The 20,117-nt window shown below is 46.9% G+C and overlaps 1 protein-coding gene across 5 annotated transcripts in view; it reads left to right on the plus strand.

The window, feature by feature from the left end:
• NCK2 (NCK adaptor protein 2) overlaps positions 1–20,117 on the plus strand; it is a 131,525-nt gene that overhangs the window by 101,263 nt on the left and 10,145 nt on the right. For all 5 annotated transcript variants that reach the window (XM_045550348.1, XM_045550349.1, XM_045550345.1 and 2 more), the window contains one exon: positions 14,911–15,632. In XM_045550348.1, the coding sequence (XP_045406304.1) occupies positions 14,911–15,632 (722 nt within the window). The remainder of the gene's footprint in view (positions 1–14,910; positions 15,633–20,117) is intronic.

A 20,117-nucleotide genomic window follows, 5' to 3' on the forward strand; every position in this document is an offset into this window, starting at 1 on the left:
CCTCAGTCAAGCTCTCAGTCTTTCTTGTCTTGAGGACTGGCCCTGACCTGTCCTCTTTTGTATTCTTTCATGTCCCTTTTAGACATGACTTTGGCCTTTCAAACGCATGGGAAAGATCTGTGACCTCTAGCTGACACACCCCCACACCCCATTCCTTGCAAGTGGACGACTTTGGGCACAGTTAACATCCACAGAATAACGCTAGGAACAGGTGACGGGAGACAGGAAGGAACAGCCCCGGTGAAGAGCTGTCCCCAAGGCACAGAGGGGAGGCCTCTGAGAGCTGGTGTCTGAGCCTCGGGTCACCCCCAGCCAGCATCCGTGCTGCCCACCCTCCCTGCTGAGAAGTGCCAAACAAAAAACTCAATGCAGCAGCAGAAAAATCCAAACCAAGTCCCCCAAACTGATTTGGTGTGCGTTTTTCCAGTGAATGGACAGCAGTAATTTCCCCTTGAGTGCCTAATCTGTGCTAGCTGCTTGCTTACGTTTTTATTTAGTCTTCACAGTAACCCTAAGAGGGAAATAATAATAACCTCGTTTTTCGTGTGAAAAAATTTGAGGCTCAGAAGTTTAGCGAGGTACCCAGGAACACACAGTTAAGTGGTGGGATTGAAATTCAAGCCCAGCTTGTCCTGACTTCAGCCTCTGTTGTGGTTCAGTCGCAGGACTGGGGACTTGGGTGGGGTGGGAGGGAGCCATGGTGCTCTGTGCTCAGCGTTGACATTGGGGGCCCCGACCACACTGCTTGGTGACTGCTGCCCTTGCCGTGGCCACATCCCAGTGCTGGGGAACAGCTCCTTCCCAGGCTGGTTTCTCCCTGGCCCAGAGGGTTCACTTATGAATAGCTTTGCCGGGTTCCTTAATGTTGAGGTGAGCAGGAGCCATTAATTAAAATGATTCAGAAGCCGAATGTCTCAGGAACATACTCCCTTTTTGTATATTGATTTTTATTTTGGCAGCAGTTCTGTCACTAGCACACACGTAGGGCTGCCGCATAAGTAATATTTCAGCCATTTTTGTCACCCAGTTTCTCTGTATGACACAGGTTTCTGCAAACAGATATTCCTCAGAATTGTAATCTCTGAAATGCCTGAATTTTATAAAGCCATTAATCAATTGTTCCTACTCTTAAAGACAGGTATGCTTATTTAAGAAATGGGAAAATGTGGAAAAGCTTAAAGAGGAAAAGCAAATCCCCTCTACTCCTCTCGCTCAGAAATAATCACAGTTAACATTTGTGCCTGTTTTCCCAGTGTTTCCATACATAAGTAATCAAGACCACGTTACGTGGATGGCTTCTTGCTGTTACCAATACTAGCTTTATCAATATGAGCTGTCACAGCACAGTTAGTCCAGAGAATGTCAGCTTTTCTCCATAGGATGCCTGATCTGACACATGCTGGAAATGAGACTTACCCAGTCATTTCCAGTGTACATGTTTCCTGGCTCTTTAGTGGTTGGGATGCTCAACGTGCTTGTATTCTATAAGTCATACAAAAGGAGGAGCAATCCTTGATGGTGTGTCTGTCTTAGAATTCGTTTGTTTTTATGAGTTGAATGTTCTTCAGGAATGAGGACAGTCCCATCTGTCATCCCGCACATCATTCAAACATGCTTCCTAAGCTAGTCACTCTCTAAGGAACCCCTTTCATTTCAAAACAGTACAAAGCCAAACCATTCCCTTGAAAAGTTTGCATGTAACGTAAGAAAAAAAAAATTAAGTCATCTGGATTCTGTTTTAAATTGTTTATCATCTCTTCACCATATTAAGACAGGGACTCTGTGGGCTCTCAGAGTTGCGTTTAACACTTCCAGTTTGCTTTTTCTGTCTCTGTTGTATAATCTGCCATTGTATGAACATGAATCAAATGTAATGTGTCATAATTTAGAATTCATTAAAACTCCGTCTCCGGAGATCGTTTGCAATGGAAGTAGCCTGTCAAATGTGTTGCCTGCGTAACGTGGGATCTCTGATGGCGGTTGTGGTGCGAGCCACCCACAATAAACGTGGATTTGTTTTTGTATATCATAAGCTTCCAAGTATTTAGAACCACAAATATAAAACGAATCACAACAGATTAGTGGGAGAATACTTAGAAAATAGAGACGGATTGTTTAAAAAAAGATTACTAATGGAGGAAAAGCCGGGAGAGATCACAGGAAGTGAGGGGGCATCTGTACCCTTAGAGTACTAAGAAGAAGCAGGTGTTGTGGAGTTCATCGTGGGATGCGTGAAGCCCAGTCTGCTCTGCCCACTGGGCTGGGTGAGACCCCCCCCCCCCCATGTCCTGGTGAAGGACAGAACGTGGGGCGGAGTGTTTCCCAGGAACTGACATGTGGTCGCTTAAGTTTATCTCACTCTCCTTCAGCTTTCTACAGATCACAGAGAACACCCCTTCCTAACTACAGAGTTATTCAAGTAGGGGCCTTAAGTTTTGGAATAAAGAAACATGAGCCAAAAAGGCCTGGGAATTAGAGCGAAATCTTCTTAAGCATGTTTCTGACTGCATTTCCCCATACGGCATGCTCTCTTTTTTAGGTCCTATCCATATGTCCCAAACGGTCCTTTTCTCTACTCCATTTTAGTGTCTGTTCCTTGGGGGCAGGCATGAGGCTATCAGAGAGGGTGTGCTTAATGCTGCCTGCAAGCCAAGCCCTGTGTGGGAGCAAGGCTGGGGGCGCCTCCCTCCTGCTGGAGCCCCTGCCTGCTCAGCCTCTGCCAGCTCTCACTGTTGCTGTCTGTAGGAGAGGGCAGGTGGGCATGTGTCAAGGCATCCTTGACCCACGAGACACTGTGGTCTAATTGATGGACTTCAGCAGTACAGGTGGAGCTGGGTATCCTTCTGCACGTTGGCCTACGTTGATTCAAGTGTCGCCTCTTGTCCAGAAGTCTATCCCTGTGATCAGCTCCTCTAAGGTTCTGTGGCTTTTTCTTTATAACCTCCCCTCTCTGCTTGGGAATTCACAGGTTTTTGAATGCACCATGTTGTCCTCAGGGGCTCTGACAGGTACGTAAGGCAGGAGGGCAGCTACCGTGTTGCCTCCTGCACACAGGCTGCCCTGTGGTGGCTGTTTGCAAGGAATCTTGCTTGGTTTTGTGTTTTTGTTTTTTAACGGAACTCAGCAGTTGATTGACTTGTAAAATTTACGAGTGGGTGTTTGTAAATAGAACATGAATTAGTAGTAAAAACATAGTTTTTCTTGTGCTACTAATTTAAGTTGACTAAATGTTTAACCTGGTATGCTAAGAAAAATATAGCCGTGACAGAAGTTGGCTGTGGCTGGGCACAGGTGGCTCACACCTGTAATCCCAGTACTTTGGGAGGCCAAGGCAGACAGATCACTTGAGGCCAGGAGTTTGAGACCAGCCTGAGCAACATAGCAAGATGCTATCTCTACAAAAAAATTAAAAAATTAGCTAGATGTGGTGGCACACGCCTGTAGTCCTAGCTACTTGGGAGGCTGAGGCAAGAGGATCACGTGAGCCCTGAAATTTGAGGTTACAGTGAGCTGTGATTGCATCACTGCACTCCAGCCTGGGTGACAGAGTGAGACCCTGTCTTCAAACAAAATAAATAAAAACAACTTGGCTGTGTGGTACCCAAAAGGACCACTTGATCCCTTTGTGGTTCTTCTGTGGGTTTTGTTTTTTCTTCTTTATAGTCTAGTATACACAGTTATGTTTAAAAGAGTGAAACATATTCAATAGTTCAGGCTCTCTGTAGAATTCTGGAAAGAGCCTTGCTGATAACTTAGTCCAGTGCTTTTCCATGAAAACCAAGCATTGAGGACCAGGCAAGCCAAGTGACGTGGCCAGGGTCTGCTTCACAGCAAAGCCAGGAGCAGGCCACTCATGCCTCAGGCTGGCACTGTCCGCTGCAAGCCATAGGTGGGCAAGATCCCAGAGGCAGGAGCCCAGTTACCTCAAAGACCTCCTACTGGAACATGAGCAGTCAGACAGCACTCAGGAGCTCCAGAGGATGTAGCAGCTCAGTAACCCTCGTCCATGACAGCATGTGAGTACCAGCCCTGCTGCCACCCTGACTTGGGAAGAGGGGCTCCTCCTTCACCCCTGTGTCCGGGCCCACTTTGCAGTGATCACGTGCTCTCTCTGTGACTGCTCATAGCCCCCTCATGTCTCAGCTGCTCCTGACCCCGAGGGCAGGGGCAAGGGGAGACCTGTCCCCCACCAGGATCATTTTAGGGAAAACACAGATGTGTGCACACCTCTGTTGAGAAAGTGCCTCCCCGAACCTGCCTGTGTCCCCAACCATAACAATGCGCTGGTATGAGGGTAACGACAGCAGCAGCTATTGTCTGGGCTCCTGCTGAGCGTCAGGTCACTGCACTACGTGCCTCCCTCAGTTACTGGACTTTCCTAATGGCCCCACAAGTACCAGAGCTGTCCTCACGTTACAGATGAAGACGTGTAGATGCAGAGTTATGGATGTGCCACGGTGCAGAGAAGCTGGTCTCAAGACGTGACCTGAGGACGTTGGCTCCAGTCTGGTTCAATTGTGTCTTTGCCAGCCACTCGCCACCTTCGAATTCCCCCAGGAATGTGCTGTCTCTTGACTCATTTGAATGTATCCGTCATATTCATTTTACTAGCGGGCATGGTGCTGAAGAGCTGCAGGCATGCTGAACTTTGCCAGTGGATTGACACTTCAAGCAATACTCCAGAATGTCGTGTTTCATCCTCGTACACTCTTTTGCATATTCAAAAATGCTTGTGCTCATGGATCTGGTATATGTGTTGAGAGGTACTAAATATGTATTTTTAATTAAAAATTATAATGAAATTTTTAAAAAATTCTTTTCATTGACATCTGTGTTACCATTTGACTTCCACATTTGCAAGAAAATCCTATGCTCTTAAACCATTTTTTTAATTCAGGCTTAAATATTCGGTCATGTTATTTGCCCACCTGTTCACAAAAGAATGAGCTTTTTTTTTTTTTATTTTATTTTTTTATGACCCGGATGGAAATTCAGGTTCAAAGCCTGGTCACCTGGCCCCATGTGATGGTAGGGAGGGTGAGCCCTCCCCCCTGACACCTGCCTATGTGAGCTGACTCCTGGTGTGACTGCCCACTGGAGGGAAATGGGCCCAGCTGGGTGTAGAGAGAGTGTGTGGTGGCAGCCCCCACCTGGTCAGTGTGGGTGCCCAGGGTTTGCTCAGGGATGGCAGCTCCCTTCCGCCTTGCAATTCTCCTCCCTCCCATCCAGTGGCAGCCCCTCCCTGAACTGGGGGATTTTGTGTGGTGCACCAGAGAGTGTTTCATTACAGGGTGCGCATGCCTGGAAATAATAAAATTCAATCTCCTAGGGTTAGTCTAGTTTGGGGAAGGTGGGCATGGATCAGGAAGTAATGTGCCACGGAGCCATCAGATATAGCCCGGCAATGGCTGTCACTGACATAGGGGTCTATGAGTGCCCAGAATATTGTCTTGAGGCTGCATTGGAGGATAGAAGAAGTAGTAGCCACAGAGAGGGTCGGTGGGGTGTGTGCTTGGGTGTCTGCTTATACAGTCCCTCCTGATGGATCTGTCTGCCCACACTCCTGGTGCTGTGGGTACCTGCCACTGCAGACATCAGTCGAGAGGGGCTGACGGCTGCATGTGAAGTCGCAGTGATGAGACAGCAAGTGGCGTTTATTAATTGAGCAAACACATACTGAATGCCTGGCCCCGAAGCCACAATGTTGACTACATGTGATTTTCCCAGGGAGATGAATACAGTGAGATGAGGCAGGTGGTGAGGTGGGCACAGGCGAGTGCCCCGAGGGCCTGTGGGAGGCTGACCTTTACAGGATGAGTCTCATAGAGTGCTGCCACGCCTCGTTATTTTAGTGCTGGTTACAGATGGTGGTGCTCGGCAGAGCTCTCATTCTACTGTGGAGGAGAGAGCCCACAGCATCCGATCTGCTCAGGGAGATGGAGATGAACTGAGCTTTTGGAAAAGACATTGGTTTTCATTTTTCAAAGCTGGAGTGAAACTACTAGAGAAAAAATGTTTCCTGGGACAACTTCTTTCCAACCCCTAACCTCCTTTGATTCCAGCACATCCTGGTCCTCTTGTTGTCAGGACCTTAGAGAGCAGGCATGAAGCTACATGCCACCGACAACAGTAAGAGCAACAGTAAGGTAAGGCTGTGGCTTTGGAAGTGGACTAGGATTTTGTGCAAACGAAGCTGGTGCCCAGAGAGAGGCATGGGCGACTCAGAAAGCTGTCATGGGTGCTTTGTGTCCACAGCAGTTAGGAATTCAGAATTTCTTCTTTAAGCATACCCAGTTCCTGATGGTGAGAGCATTTTCCACCAGCAGGACACTCGGAAGAGAAAGGTCAGTTGACAAGCTTTTTGCTTTGCCTGACAGGGTTGGGCATGCTCCTGCCCTGTGCTCCTGCCCTATGCAATCCCTCTCTCTGTGGATAGCGAGTCAGCCTACAGCACCTGCTGCCTCCCCCCTCCCCCCAACCACCCGGCCCTGTCTGTGAGCTCTCCGTGCTGCAGCCCCGGCACTCCCTTCATGTCCTGCCAGTTGTAGCCCTAGTGTAGCCTGTCCCCTCTGCCACATGAGCTTGCTGTCCTCACCTGGGCTCCTCTGTGCCCTACGAGATCAGAAGGTGTCCCGTGCTCAGAGGGACCTTCCCTGACCTCTCTTCCTTTATTGCTCTGGTCACCGTTGGTCATCATCTGAAACCTGGGTTTGTGTAAATGACTCTGTTGCACCAGTCTGTGAGGTTTAGGGAGCCAGGGTGGGTTCTTAATGCTTTCCCTCAGGTCAAGTGCTAAACAATGAACAAATGAATAAACAGTGAATGAACTCTGTCTTGAGACTGTGGTGAAGAAATGAAGAGAGGCACAGCCCAAAGTGGCATTTGTAGCTGTTCTACCATGAATTCACACCAGAGCCAAGGGACGGCGTTTCAGGAAGGATTGGTGAGCATCCAACAGAGTGGTCTGTAGAGTTCCCCTGGAAGGTTTTGCTGCTTAAATGCCTTTGTTGTTAAGGGGAGTTCAGTGATGCTATGGGGAAACCCCAGGGAAAGTAACACCATACTCCTCCGTCGCCTAAGTCCACATTGGTTGAGCAGTGAGTACATTCAGATGCTCTTTCTGGGAGATGGACATGTGGCCGCACGCTGGCCTCTGCCTGCCCCGCCGAGTGTGCTGTGGCCCAAGGTGGGGCCAGGCCAGTGGTGTCTGGTGCTTGCACCCAGTGGCCAGGAAAGGTTGCTGTCCTTCCAGATCCTGCTCCCGCCATCCCCATGAGCCTTAGCCAGCAGTTAGTGACACATCCGAGCCTCTGTGTGACAAAAGGAATAGATGTCAGCTGAAGCAGCAGGTTGATGGCACTTGTGCCTGAGTCTATTTTGACTTAGATTTGACCTTGTCTGAAATCAGTTTGTACCCAAGAGCCTGTCCCACTCTGAGCGTTTCTCCGGGAAACCATGCCTGAGATAGTGGCCACAGTGCATTTATGTGGGCCCACCCTCAGCCAAATCTGAGAGCCCCCAGAAAATTGAGGAGAGATTGCATTGGTCAGTGAGGCCTAATGGCCGTGGCCTTCCAGCGTCACAGCTGGCTCATGATTGCTCTTTCAGTGAATATTTTAAACCTAAGATTCTCTGGGCTTAGAGTGCACCCTCCCAGCAGTTAATTGTGTCTGCCAATCCATCTACTACCCGCCACTCCCACACCTGGCTGGTCCCAAACAGTCGCAACATTCTTTTTGACTTACCCATACAAACTTTTCCAAGTGGGAATCAACAGTGTGGCACATCTAAGGAGGTGGGATAAGAAGGGAGGAGTGAGATTGGGAGAAAGGGCATTTTTATTTTTTAGGGCTCTTAATTGAAGTGACAGAAAGTGAACTCAAAAGTAGCAGAAAAAAAAAAAATAAGATCTAAAGTTGGCTCCCATGATTGGGAAGTATAGTTGGATCCAGGGCTCAACTCTCCAGGCCTCATGCCTGCTCCTTGGCCCTCTGCATGGGCTCCACTCCTGGCCACGCCCTCCAAGGGACGGTACTCCCCATGAGTGCAGCAGTCCCGGCCAGTGCTCTGACCGCACAGAGAGGAGTCCTGGGTCTTCCCCCGTGGCCCAGCCAGGGCAGGACAGGCCCTCCTGAAGCCACGTAGAACAAGGCCCTTCAAGGACAAGAGTGTTGTTGAATAAGAGAAGGGGACAAAGGGTGATGAACAGATTAAAACAACAGGCAACCCTTGCATTAATCCCACATGGCCACCCTTTCAAAAAAATCCTTATGTGGAGTAAATTTTGAGTTTTTTCTCTTACCTATTCAACTTTTTTGATGATGACTGTTTGCACTGGATACTCTCTGAATAGTGGAAGCTAGTCTTACCAGCATATCTAAAAAATTAGATGCCAATTAAATGAACATACAGTAACATGAAGTTATTAGAAACCAAACATTAAATATATTCTAACTCTTACATGAAAATTTACTTTGGTCACATTGTACCTTAATCATATCTTGTCATATCTCCTTAGCATGTAACAATAAAAGGTTTCTGTGATTTTTAGTTGACTTTAATAATAGGACCTAATTTCAGTGGGGGAAATCCCCACAAATCAATAATCTCTATTCTTAATGTGGCATAAACGGCATTTTCAGTACAAGGAAGTTTTCTGTTTAAATCTGGTATATGTTACAGATCTGATTACTTGCAAAAATTAAATGATTTTGCCATAGAGCTCCCCAAACCTGAGTGTACCCTGTCTAAATGAATTGGCTTGAATACATTTCTGAACTATCAAATTTGTTTGACGTTTTATCTTAAATCTCCAGAACTCCAGCTGGAAGATGACAGTCAGAGCATGTTTTAAAGTCATCTGTTATAACATCCCTTCATCTTAAAAGGAGTATATAAAAGATTTTGACTTTAAAATTACTAACATTAATAATGTATGACATATTCAAGCTTTTATTAGAACTCAATCTTTAATGTATGTAATTTTATTCAGGAAAGTTAAAATGTGCTTATTATCATCAATAACAATGTAGCTTGGGATCAGAGATCCAGTAGCTTGATGCCAGAAAATCATCACAAAAGCAGAAAAGTATAGTTTACCTTTAAATCCAACTCAGCTATTTGCCACTTAAAATTATGCCTTCTGTCCACTCACAGAGTAAGAAATATTATTCTCTACAGTACACATGTTTTATTATTATTATTAAGTGCAGATAAAGTCATTGCATAAATTGTATCTGGTCTTTAAAGTGGTAGCTATGGAAGTGGCTCCATGAGGGAGCTTGTTGGCATCCTCTGACCCATCCTGGCAGCTCTGTGCGCAGGAGGTCTGTGCCCTCGCTGTCCAGCCTGGCTACTGACTGGCCTGGGAGGCCGTGGGCGAGTGTCAGCCTCTCCCAGACGCTGTCACCCGTCTCATCTGTAGAGCACGTTGTCCAGTGCCCTCCTGCCCAGGGCCCCTGTGTAGAGCAAATGGAGCATCATGGCTGCTGGAGGTGTTGGAGGAGCTGATGTAACAGGTACAGGATCTCCTGCCCCACCTGGTCTCCTGTGCAGCACATACTCGGGACCCCATCCCTTAATGTGATGGTACTGGGACGTGATTAGGTCACCAGGGTGATGCCCTCATGAATGGGATTAGTGCCGTTATAAAAGAGAGCCCAGAGAACTCCCTCACCCCTTCTGCCAGGTGAGGACACGGTTAAAAGGTGCCATTTATGAGCCAGGAGTTGGGCCTTCACCAGACACTGAATCTGCTGCGGCGCTGGTCTTGGACTTGCAGCCTCCACAACTGTGAGAAGTGAATCTCTGCTGTTTATAAGCCACCTGGTTTGTGGTACCTTGTTATAGCAGCCTCAACAGACTCAGACACAAGTGGATCTCTAAGGTTTCTTCTGGATCTTAAATACCATAATTTTATGATTATAAATTTAAGGAGATTGAAATGCTCTCAGAGCCTCGTCTTTGGTGTAGGAGTTAAAATCCTGTTCACTCCTGAGCATGTGTCTCATGAAACAGCATCTTGCTTTTTTTTTTCCCCACAGCAATTTCCATTCCTTCTTTGTTCTTTCTTCGTGCAAAGATGTTGCAATTTATACATTATTGAGCAAGCTGTAGAGAAAGTCATTACTTTGTGAGAAAATGCTACTTCGCTTCACCTAATATACAACGTTGGAGAGATTTTGTAATGGTCACATTCTAGATATGATCCTCCAAAATATGATTTATCCAAAGCATGCTGCAGCAGCACCCCCAATAAAAGTGCTCAAGCACCAGGTAAATTCTGTGCAGTGGGATTTTGTGACTAGAGAATTGGAAGAATAACATGTCATCTGAACTCTTGTCCAGAGCTTTGCTGAAGTATGCTAGTGCACCACGCCTCAGTAAGGACAGGATGGCAGGCATTGGAACTGCCCGGGCATTCTGCGTGGCTGAGGGCTCACGCACAGAGTATGTCTATGTGAAGGATCTGGCCCACTGTATGCTGCTTGGGAATTCATTATTGGGCCCACGGTGAACAGGCCTCAAGGGACAGTGCTGGCAAGTGTGTTCTCCTAAAATACACACAGAGAGGGGCTGAGCAGCAGCTCTGGAAAATGGCGGCTCTGGGCTACAAGGCTTGGGTTGACAGTGACTTAGTTATGGTACGTAAATACAGCCTGGGTCTTAGAGAAATGTATGTGAGGATTTGCCTGTCCTGTTGAGACATGTGAAAAATCACATTATCCTGTTAAAATCCAAAACACACATTGGAGTTCAAATTGTGTGCTGTCACAACTGGAAGAAGGTGGTGTGACTTTAATGAAAGAAGAAGAGCTGATGTGGATGATGTGAAAAAAATGTATACACAGAGAGCAAGTGAGGAAGCAGTGGAATCCCAGGCTGCCTCTCTACCTAGAAGGTAATGGGTTTGGCCCCTCAGGACAGTCGGGGCCTGGAGTTCCTCTGGGTTCTCTCTTGTCTGCGAGACGCACGTGCCCCACTGCTTGTTCTGCTTGGGAAAGCCTCCCTTTGAGATCTCATAGCTGCCACCTGGCTGGGTTACAGCTTCAGGTGAAATCCAGGCAAGAGGAGAATGGCGGAGATGGCAGAGTCCCCCAGAGCTGGCTCCATATCAGGGCGGCCCTGACTCTGCAATTTGCAGACCCCTTAATTGTCCTCCTGCAGAGAGGCATCTGCCTCTTGCCTCCCGTCCCTGAGTCACCTTGCCCAACCACCCCTACCCCCGGCCACAGTTTTTTCCCTATTTCCCTGGTATTCCTAGCAGTGGGGAGGGCCAGGCACATTAATCTTGCTTTGCCAACACTTAGGGTTGCTTATCCCTTCTGTTCCCCAGGACCCTGGCTGTGGCCATGGGGGCAGGACCAGGGTAAGGCAAGAATGGGGAAAGGAGAAATGGGAACCTGTTTCTCAGCAACCCAAGCAACTCTGTCCTGTGCGTGCGTTTCCCACCCAGCGCCCCTCTGGCCTGTGGAGACCTACTTAGGTGCTATTCCAGGCCCAGCCTGTTATGTTACACTGCATCTCTTGTCCTGAATGTTCATTGCCTGATCCTCAGACATAGGGACCTTTTTATTCCCCAGAATCAGTGGAAAAGTTTCTCTCTGCTTGAGAGTCCGAGTGGGCAGGAAGAAGTGGCTCTTAACTCTCCAATTCAGAGTCCTGGTTGCGCTTTCCATTAGAAATCATGCTTCATACTAGGCTCTAGCAGAGCTGAGCTTCTTGACAGTGATGGAATCCTGGCTGTGTGTGTTGAGCTTGTGCCTTGACCTCTTGTCACCTCAGTTTCCCCATCTGCAGAACTGGGGATGTGAGGGTTCATGTGGCATAGGTGTCAGTAAAGGTAGGTCCCTCCCTATCCCCAGGCACCTGCCTCGTGAATTTCCCTACACCGGCAGCTATATATGACGTGGCTCCCATGGAAGAATGTTTGTTTTCCAGGTGCCAAAATCCTGACGGGAGAGCCTTCTGTTCTGGTGGCCATCTGGCACTGGCAGGATCGTGGCCAAGTGGTTTAAAGAGGACTTGGGTCCTCTTTCGGTAAAATACCGTTCAGAGCTAAAAGAGAGCTTCAGCTCGGTTAATAAGAGTCGTAATTATTATTCACAGAGCACTTCCTGTGCTTTATGTATGTCATCTGAACTTATGTACATGTTATGTGCTAACCTGTGTCCCCACAAAATTTACATCTTGAAGTCTTAACACCCCCCTCTCCGATACCTAAGGATGTAACTGTATTTGAAGGTAGAGCCTTTAGAGAGGTAATTCAGTTAAAATGAGGTCATTAGGATGGGCCCTAATCCAATCTTACTGGTGTTCTTATACAAAGAGGAGATTAGGACACAGACATGCACCGAGGGCAGACCACGTGAGGACACAGGGAGAAGACGCCATCTACAAGGCAAATAGAGGCAACTTTATTTGGAATTCTAGCCTCTAGAACTATGAGGGAATAGATGTTGTTTAAGCTACCCAGCCTGTGGTACTTCGTATGGCAGCCCAAATAGACTAATACAGTACTTTTGTGGTCCACGTTTTAGGGGTAAAACTAAGACACAGATGTTAAGTAATTTGACCAAGAGCACACAGCTAGTAAGTGGTCAACTCAGGATTCCCCAGGGCTGTCCTCTCAGTCAGCCTGTACTGCGCCTCCCCCGCAAGTGCCTCAAAGACTGTTTAGATCACATTAGAGCAAAGTAGGCTAATTCCTGTGGCTTGCTAGCTATATATGTAGCATGTTCCCATCTTGGTAGAGAAGCTCCATGCAGGTGGGAAACATGCCTGTCTCTTCTGCATCTCACTCTTCCCGAAGTCTAGGATGGTGCCTGGCAAGTTGCAGGAACTTAGTAGTTGAATTAATTAATTTAAATTATTATGTTTTTGTGAAAAGTCACTAAACTGGCATATTCATAAATCAGTTACAAAGCGTCTTTGGAAATGTACTGTGATGGCTAAGATCTAACATTGTCTTTTCTGCTGATGTTGTCACCTTTATGTCCTGATGAATATTCTAACACCTCTTCCACAGGTATTTTCTGAAGTAGCTTTTGTGATTCACGTATTTGAAAGGGTCTATTAAAAGATTATTTTTAAATGTTATATTTCTTGAAATCTTTGTTACCAGTCAAAGCTGTCCTCTGCCTGGCCACGGCTGCTGCAGTGTGCTGACTGTTCTGTGAGGGCTGTGCCACCTGCTCACTGAGCCCCGGGCACCTGCCTTCTGGACAGAAGTTTACTTCATGGACTGTCTACCTCTGGGTCATGAAACTGTTGAATTATCACGGTGCTCTGTCATTGCATAGTTGAGCTAGCTTGCATTTGAAATCACATGAAAGGATGAATTCTAAGGTTTAGAGGCTTGTTTTTTTATGTAAAGCAAGTTAACTCAAAGTAGAAATCAACCTGGTCTAATACTCTGTCTTACTCTGGTGTTTCCTGTGTACATGAGTAAAATGCTTTGGTACAGAAAGAAGTAGCAGAAGCCATTAGCTTAAGTGAATTGGCATATTCCCTTGAAAACCCATGTGACTGCCACTTCATGTCACCTCATGTGCCTCCTGGCACCAAGCTGAGCACGTGTCCCAGGGCAGCAGCATCTCAGGCCTGGGGCCAGTCTGCATTTTGTGGGGATAGTGGCCCAATGCTCCACAGTCAAGGACAATTGTGATGCAGCCTTTTAACCCTCTTGACTCACGCCTACTTGGCAAGGCAAGAGAAGCAAAAGTAATTCTTAGGACCTCTCTCTCTTTACTCCAGTTTGAAGAAAAAAAGGAGAGAGAGGTACAAGCTACCTATGTAAGTCCTTTGGTGTCATTTTGGAGAGAAAAAAAATTTGCAAATGAGTGAGCGCAGTTTCCATACCATCTAAACCTCCATGTTGACTAAGTTAGAGATTGAAGCAGAACTCACAGGTGAGCAGCTGTGTCTTGGGAAAGCTGAGGAGGAAGAAGGCCAGCCCTGCCTGTGCAGTGGTGTGTTTCCAGCTCTGGGGCCAACATGCTTTCTTCCCCTAGAATGTTCCAGAATTCTGTGCATTTTAACAGGGTTAAGGCATTTTTATCTTAGGGCTTTTCAAACTTTTTTCCTCATCCACAGGAAGAAAGATGTTGCACATTACAGTTCAGTACCCACATCTGTGACTGAAGAAACACTACTTACTGTAATTGTGTTTGGTGCACTGAAATTTTCTGTTTTCATTCCCTTAAACCCAACACATACCTACAGGTTGGTTGCAACCCATTAAATTGATTTTTATGATCCACTAGTGAGTTTTGACTCACAGTATGAAAAATTTTGCCTTAGATTTAAGGAATCAGCTAATTTTTCCCTATTCATTCATCACAATCTGTTGTGGGAAATTGGTCCACTGTTTTGAAAGAAGAGAAGAATTGCAAGAAGAGAAGAAAGGTGAAGACAGGGGTTTCTGCGCAGTGGGACCATTATGCTACCAGGCAAGGGGAGGGAGGCCCATGAGTGCCCCAGGAGTGGGGGCAGTGGTGGGGAGGGGCGCGGCAGGGCTGGGCTGCAAGTTTGGCTCGTGGGGGCTGAGACATGATACATCTTTGCGTTGGGATGGGTCTTTGAATTCATTTAGCCCAACTTCCCACCATGAAAATGCAGACGATTTTTTCTGTGCCTTTATACCTTAGTTTTCTAACTGAGGTGCACATAGATTCTCTAAAAATGGCATTTCAGAAGGAAGCTTTCCACTGTTCTTAGTATCTTGTGTGTGGCCGGGACGCCGGCATTTTTTAATGGGTAAGAGAGATCGATTTTAGTACAACTTTCAGTAACCGCCCAACGCTGCTGCCAACGTTTTATTTTCCTGGTGGTGGCTATAGATGCAACCACGGTGGAGCTGGGCGCGGGCGCGGGCGCGGGCGCACACTGAGCCTTGCTGTGTCTCCGCAGGCCTCGGCAAGACGCGCAGGAAGACGAGCGCGCGGGACGCGTCCCCCACGCCCAGCACGGACGCCGAGTACCCCGCCAATGGCAGCGGCGCCGACCGCATCTACGACCTCAACATCCCGGCCTTCGTCAAGTTCGCCTACGTGGCCGAGCGGGAGGATGAGCTGTCCCTGGTGAAGGGGTCGCGCGTCACCGTCATGGAGAAGTGCAGCGACGGCTGGTGGCGAGGCAGCTACAACGGGCAGATCGGCTGGTTCCCCTCCAACTACGTCCTGGAGGAGGCGGACGAAGCGGCCGCGGAGTCCCCGAGCTTCCTGAGCCTGCGCAAGGGCGCCTCGCTCAGCAACGGGCAGGGCGCGCGCGTGCTGCACGTGGTGCAGACGCTGTACCCCTTCAGCTCTGTCACCGAGGAGGAGCTGAACTTCGAGAAGGGAGAGACCATGGAGGTGATCGAGAAACCCGAGAACGACCCCGAGTGGTGGAAGTGCAAAAACGCTCGGGGCCAGGTCGGCCTCGTCCCCAAAAACTACGTGATGGTCCTCAGTGACGGGCCGGCCCTGCACCCCACCCACATCCCGCAGATAAGCTACACCGGGCCCTCGTCCAGCGGGCGCTTCGCGGGCAGAGAGTGGTACTACGGCAACGTGACGCGGCACCAGGCCGAGTGCGCCCTCAACGAGCGGGGCGTCGAGGGCGACTTCCTCATTAGGGACAGCGAGTCCTCGGTAAGTGCGCTCCGCCCGCGGGCCCTGCCGGGCAGGAACAGTGAGCGTGTTTGTGTCGCACGGTGTGACTGTGTGTGCCGTGCCCCTTTTGGAATACACTCAAAACAGCAGGAGAACGTAGAGGAACACGGAGTAGGACGGGTGGCTACTCTGTAATTGCCTTAGAACCTGTTCACCGTGGCCACTCGTTCTTCTGGAGATGGGAGTTTACATAAAATGCTTTTAGCTCATGAAGGTAGTTGTGCCTCTTTCCTAAGGTTTCCCCTTCTCTGTTTTGCAGACTCAAACCTCATTTTCTGTCCTGATTCCCCATTGTGTGTGTGGAAGGCCCTGGTGACTTGCTTTTGTTTCTCTGTGCAGAGGCACACACAGTATTCTCTGCGAGACAGGCGCCTGGTTTCTGACACGGCCTTTTGTTGGTTGGTTTGTTTTTCTTTGTAAACCACATAATCCCAAGGTCATCTCCACCACAGGCAGCGCCACTGAGATCATCTCCAAAAAGCTTTTAAAGCACTTAAGGGCTGAATTGAAAAGAGGAGGAGGATTCTTGAGAGAGATGAGTTTTGTGTGTGTGCAGTGAATCGGAGGCACGAGGCCACTGCATCTGACCACTGGGGGTTTGCATTCTCTGAGTGTGGCCAAGCCTGCTGGGAGAACTGGGCCCACATGGCGGGAGGCAGCCTTTCCGTGTGTTATGGAAACAATCCATTTCGTAGACAACTTTCCAAATACACCTTCTGTGGTAGTGAGACCCCCAAAACATGACTTTTGAAGACAGAGTCCAGTGTACTTGAATTTCATTGGTGCTAATAGGCTTCACTTTCATTTTTTAAGTGCAAACTGTAAGACAGTAAGTATAGGCTATATATACTGTGATTGTTTTCCTCTAAAAAGGGCACAATAAGTGAGTGCACATTCCAGATTCCTGTTGACTGATCTGAGAAGAATTCAAAGCCCTTCAGAGAGAGGCCACTGTGATCTGCTCTTCTCTGAGGCAGGAGGAGTATCGTGGTTGTGGACACAGGACTCCTTTGCAGTGTCAGCAGCTTCTCAGAGTCGGTGGCAGCTTTAGATGTGCTGGGGCAGGCGTGCTGGCCTGACAGTTAACCACATCTGAAATCTGAACTCTGAGATTTTCTTATCAAGCTGCCAGAGTTTATCATTCCTGGCAAGACATCACATTAAATTGTTCTCACTCGACGTAAGCTCTGTGCATAGCTTCCTTTAGATCATGTTTGAACCCTTAAGAGAATTAGGACAGCAGCACTTTTAACTCTGTCGAGCAGAAACTTGGAGAAAGCACTAGAAAACCAATTATAATATCAAGTGCTTAGTCCGGCGTGCTTAAGGGGTAAGTATAATGCAGTCAAAAAGTATAATCGTGGTTTCAACATTCTGAATTTAGAGAGACTTCTAAGAAGGGAACAGGACTAAAGAAATCCCACAATGTGGAAACACTGGCCCCCTTCGTTGTTCTTTCTGTCTAGACTTGGGCAGAAGAGGAAAGACCTTAGAAAAGGGGAGGTGAGAAAGGTGTCCTCTGTGGTTGCTGGCCTTAGGGAGGACCTGTGGCTTTTCTGTGGAACATGTACAGGTGGTGGTCACTATCTGAACTTGGGGACCAAATCCTTTTGGGTATGGAAGGATACATGCATTATCTGGGTTTTGTCTCAGAACTTGAATACACCACACCGTCTCCTTTGTCTTGAATTATCAGAGAATAATTTTGCTAAAATTATTTTCTAAATAGTTAAAGCACTAATTGTTTTTGTTTTCTTTTAACCATCTTTATAGGAGCCTTTCCAGATTTTTTTTGCATCCTGCCTTATTGGAAAACCAAGGAACAACATGTTCATCGTGTGCTGGGGTCTTTAATTCCAGGCATTTGGGGGCAGACAGGGCTCCACTGGGACTCACATCGGCTCTGCACACATAGTGGCGCCATCTTGATCTGTGGCTCCTTGTGGCCTGGTGCTGTGCAGGGCTCCTGTCCCGATGGAGTGCGCCATGTTTGGCTGTTAGTACACATGCCTTGTGCTGAGCCGATGCTGCTCTAAGGGGTGTCTCTGCTTTTTTCCCTGACAGCAGAACTAGGCCAGGTTTGCTGCATTTCCTATTCATAACAGGGTCTGTTCTGTCACTGCAACTGCTACAGATCTGTCCTGGTGGACAAGTGGACAGATCCCTTGCTTATTCTTTTTCCACCATCTGCTCCCTCCCCCTTGTCTTTTTTCCTATTCATTTTGGCATTTCTTAGGTTAGAGCCTGGCTTCACAGCCAACACCCGGCCACCAAGAGCCCTTAGGTTCACAATCTGACATAATCGCATCTCGTGGTGTGCCAGGACAGAAAGGTATCTGAGGGGTTCAGCCTCCCTCTAGGACTCAGAGGCAGATATCTTCATTTAATTTCCTTTTCTTCTCTTGCAATCTTTGGCCCTGGGACTTTAATTGAGGTTAGCAGAGGAAGCCTGACTTCTGAGTAAGCACAACAGTTTTTTCAAGATGTGGATCAACTTTTTAAATATCCTGAATGATTCCAGTATAAATGAGCTAGACCTTTGTTTGACAATATTGAGAGGTGCACATTTCAGGAAAAAACAGAGACATTGCCATATCCTGCACTATGTAGTGTCAGCGAAGCACCAGGTATTTCAGAAGTGTCTGTGTGATGGATGTTGGATTAATTCATGAATGGACAAAGGAATCTGTGGGGCTCTGTTTCTGTGCTGTCCTGACCTCGGTACCTACTGTTTGTTCTTTCTTCCATCTCTTCTTCCTCCCTTGCTCTCCCCTCTCTTATCTACACTTGTCATTTATTGTTGGCAGCTAAAGGTGGCACAATATTGTTTTTTATTCTTCATATTTCGTGTTCATACCTCTACCTGTGAGCCATACTTCCTTAAATATAGAAAATTCAGAAATATGTATGCTTATCATAAATCTTTAATATATTTTGTCTACATTGATTCTATGGATATGGCTAGAAAGCCGTTCTTACAGTTTACAGACACCCTTAACTAGATTTCTGGTAAGCTGTGCAAGTCATCGGTATTCTATTTTCTCAATTGCTACGTCCCCCTTACTTGTAAAGGTTGTTCAGAAAGTGACAGATCACAACTAGGATGAGGTCTGAAAAGGTGCAGAGCTGGCCACAGTGACTTTGCAGGACAGCATCAGCCAAAGGCTTAGGAGGCCACTTTCTTCTGAAAGACTTTAGATACCAATGAGATCACGTTTTACCTTGTATTTGTTGTTTCCCACAGTAGTATTTAGATGCTAATTTTTTTTGTCATATAGCAGATTTGTTTCCAACAGAGAAAAACTCTCATGCTAAGGATAATTTAATGCACATATTGGCCACACTAAAATTAGACAAGTGTTCTATTCCTCTTTTTTTTTAATTTAATGAAATTATTTGGTCAGTAAATAAAAGCATTAGAAGAGTTCATTTCTGTATTTTAAAAATTATAGTGTTTCTTATAGAAGTCATAATTTCTAACCAAAACTGTTTTCAGGCAATGTCATCATTCCATCCAGGGTGGGGAACCTGCAGCCTCAAGGCCACATGTGGCTCTCCAGGTCCCCAAGTGCAGCCCCTTGACCGAATCCAAACTTCACAGAACAAATCCCTTTATTAAAAGGGATTCAGAGTTGACATTAAGAAAAAGCTTAGGTTACTGTGAGCAGTGCCTATAGGCATCTTTCCAGTTTCAAAGATAAGTTATTTTTAATTGCCAGGCTTTTTGCCCAGTACCAAATGCAAGTTTTAAGTCTGGATTTCTGTAATATTTCTAACTGTAAGCATATTTAATTCTTAAAAATAGAAGGATCTATAAGATCATGTACTACAGGCTCTGATCTGGAAGTTTAGTGCTCGTTGCCTGATTCTCAGATGGGTTAGAGCCCTCAGAGATGCTGCCTCCTCAGTCCTGGCTACTCATCAACACCCACCTTTAAAACAAATGCCAGGCGTGGTGGCGCATGCCTGCAGTCCCAGCTATGTGGGAGGCTGAGGCGGGAGGATCACTTTAGCCCAGGAGTTTGAGGTTGCTGTGAGCTGTGATGATACCACTGCACTAGGTGAGATCCCATCTCAAAAAAATAAAATAAACAACACACTAGCTACTGGGATCTGTGAATACAGGTGTCTTATTGAAAGCTGGTTCTTTTAATATAATCAATAGCAAACCTGATTGGTGTGTTGGTCATAACTTCTTTTGGGACCACGGCTCCCCATCCTTCCCAGAGGCTGGGTATGTGCCGGCCTCGTTATGTGAGCACTCTTTGGTCATCACACACTGGGTTAAAATTGCAGCTGTGGTTTTGCCTTATAGATTTAGACTTCCCTTTGGCTTATGGAAAAAGTAAAAATTAGGCATGCCTTTCTGGTGATCTGACGATCATTCCACTTAAACCAGCAATGAGATAAAATCATAGAAATTATTGGGTTTCTTTAAAGTGTACGTTTTGTTTTTAACAACAA

This window comes from Lemur catta, chromosome 4, assembly GCF_020740605.2.
Source record: "Lemur catta isolate mLemCat1 chromosome 4, mLemCat1.pri, whole genome shotgun sequence".
In the NCBI taxonomy this organism is placed as follows: domain Eukaryota; kingdom Metazoa; phylum Chordata; class Mammalia; order Primates; family Lemuridae; genus Lemur; species Lemur catta.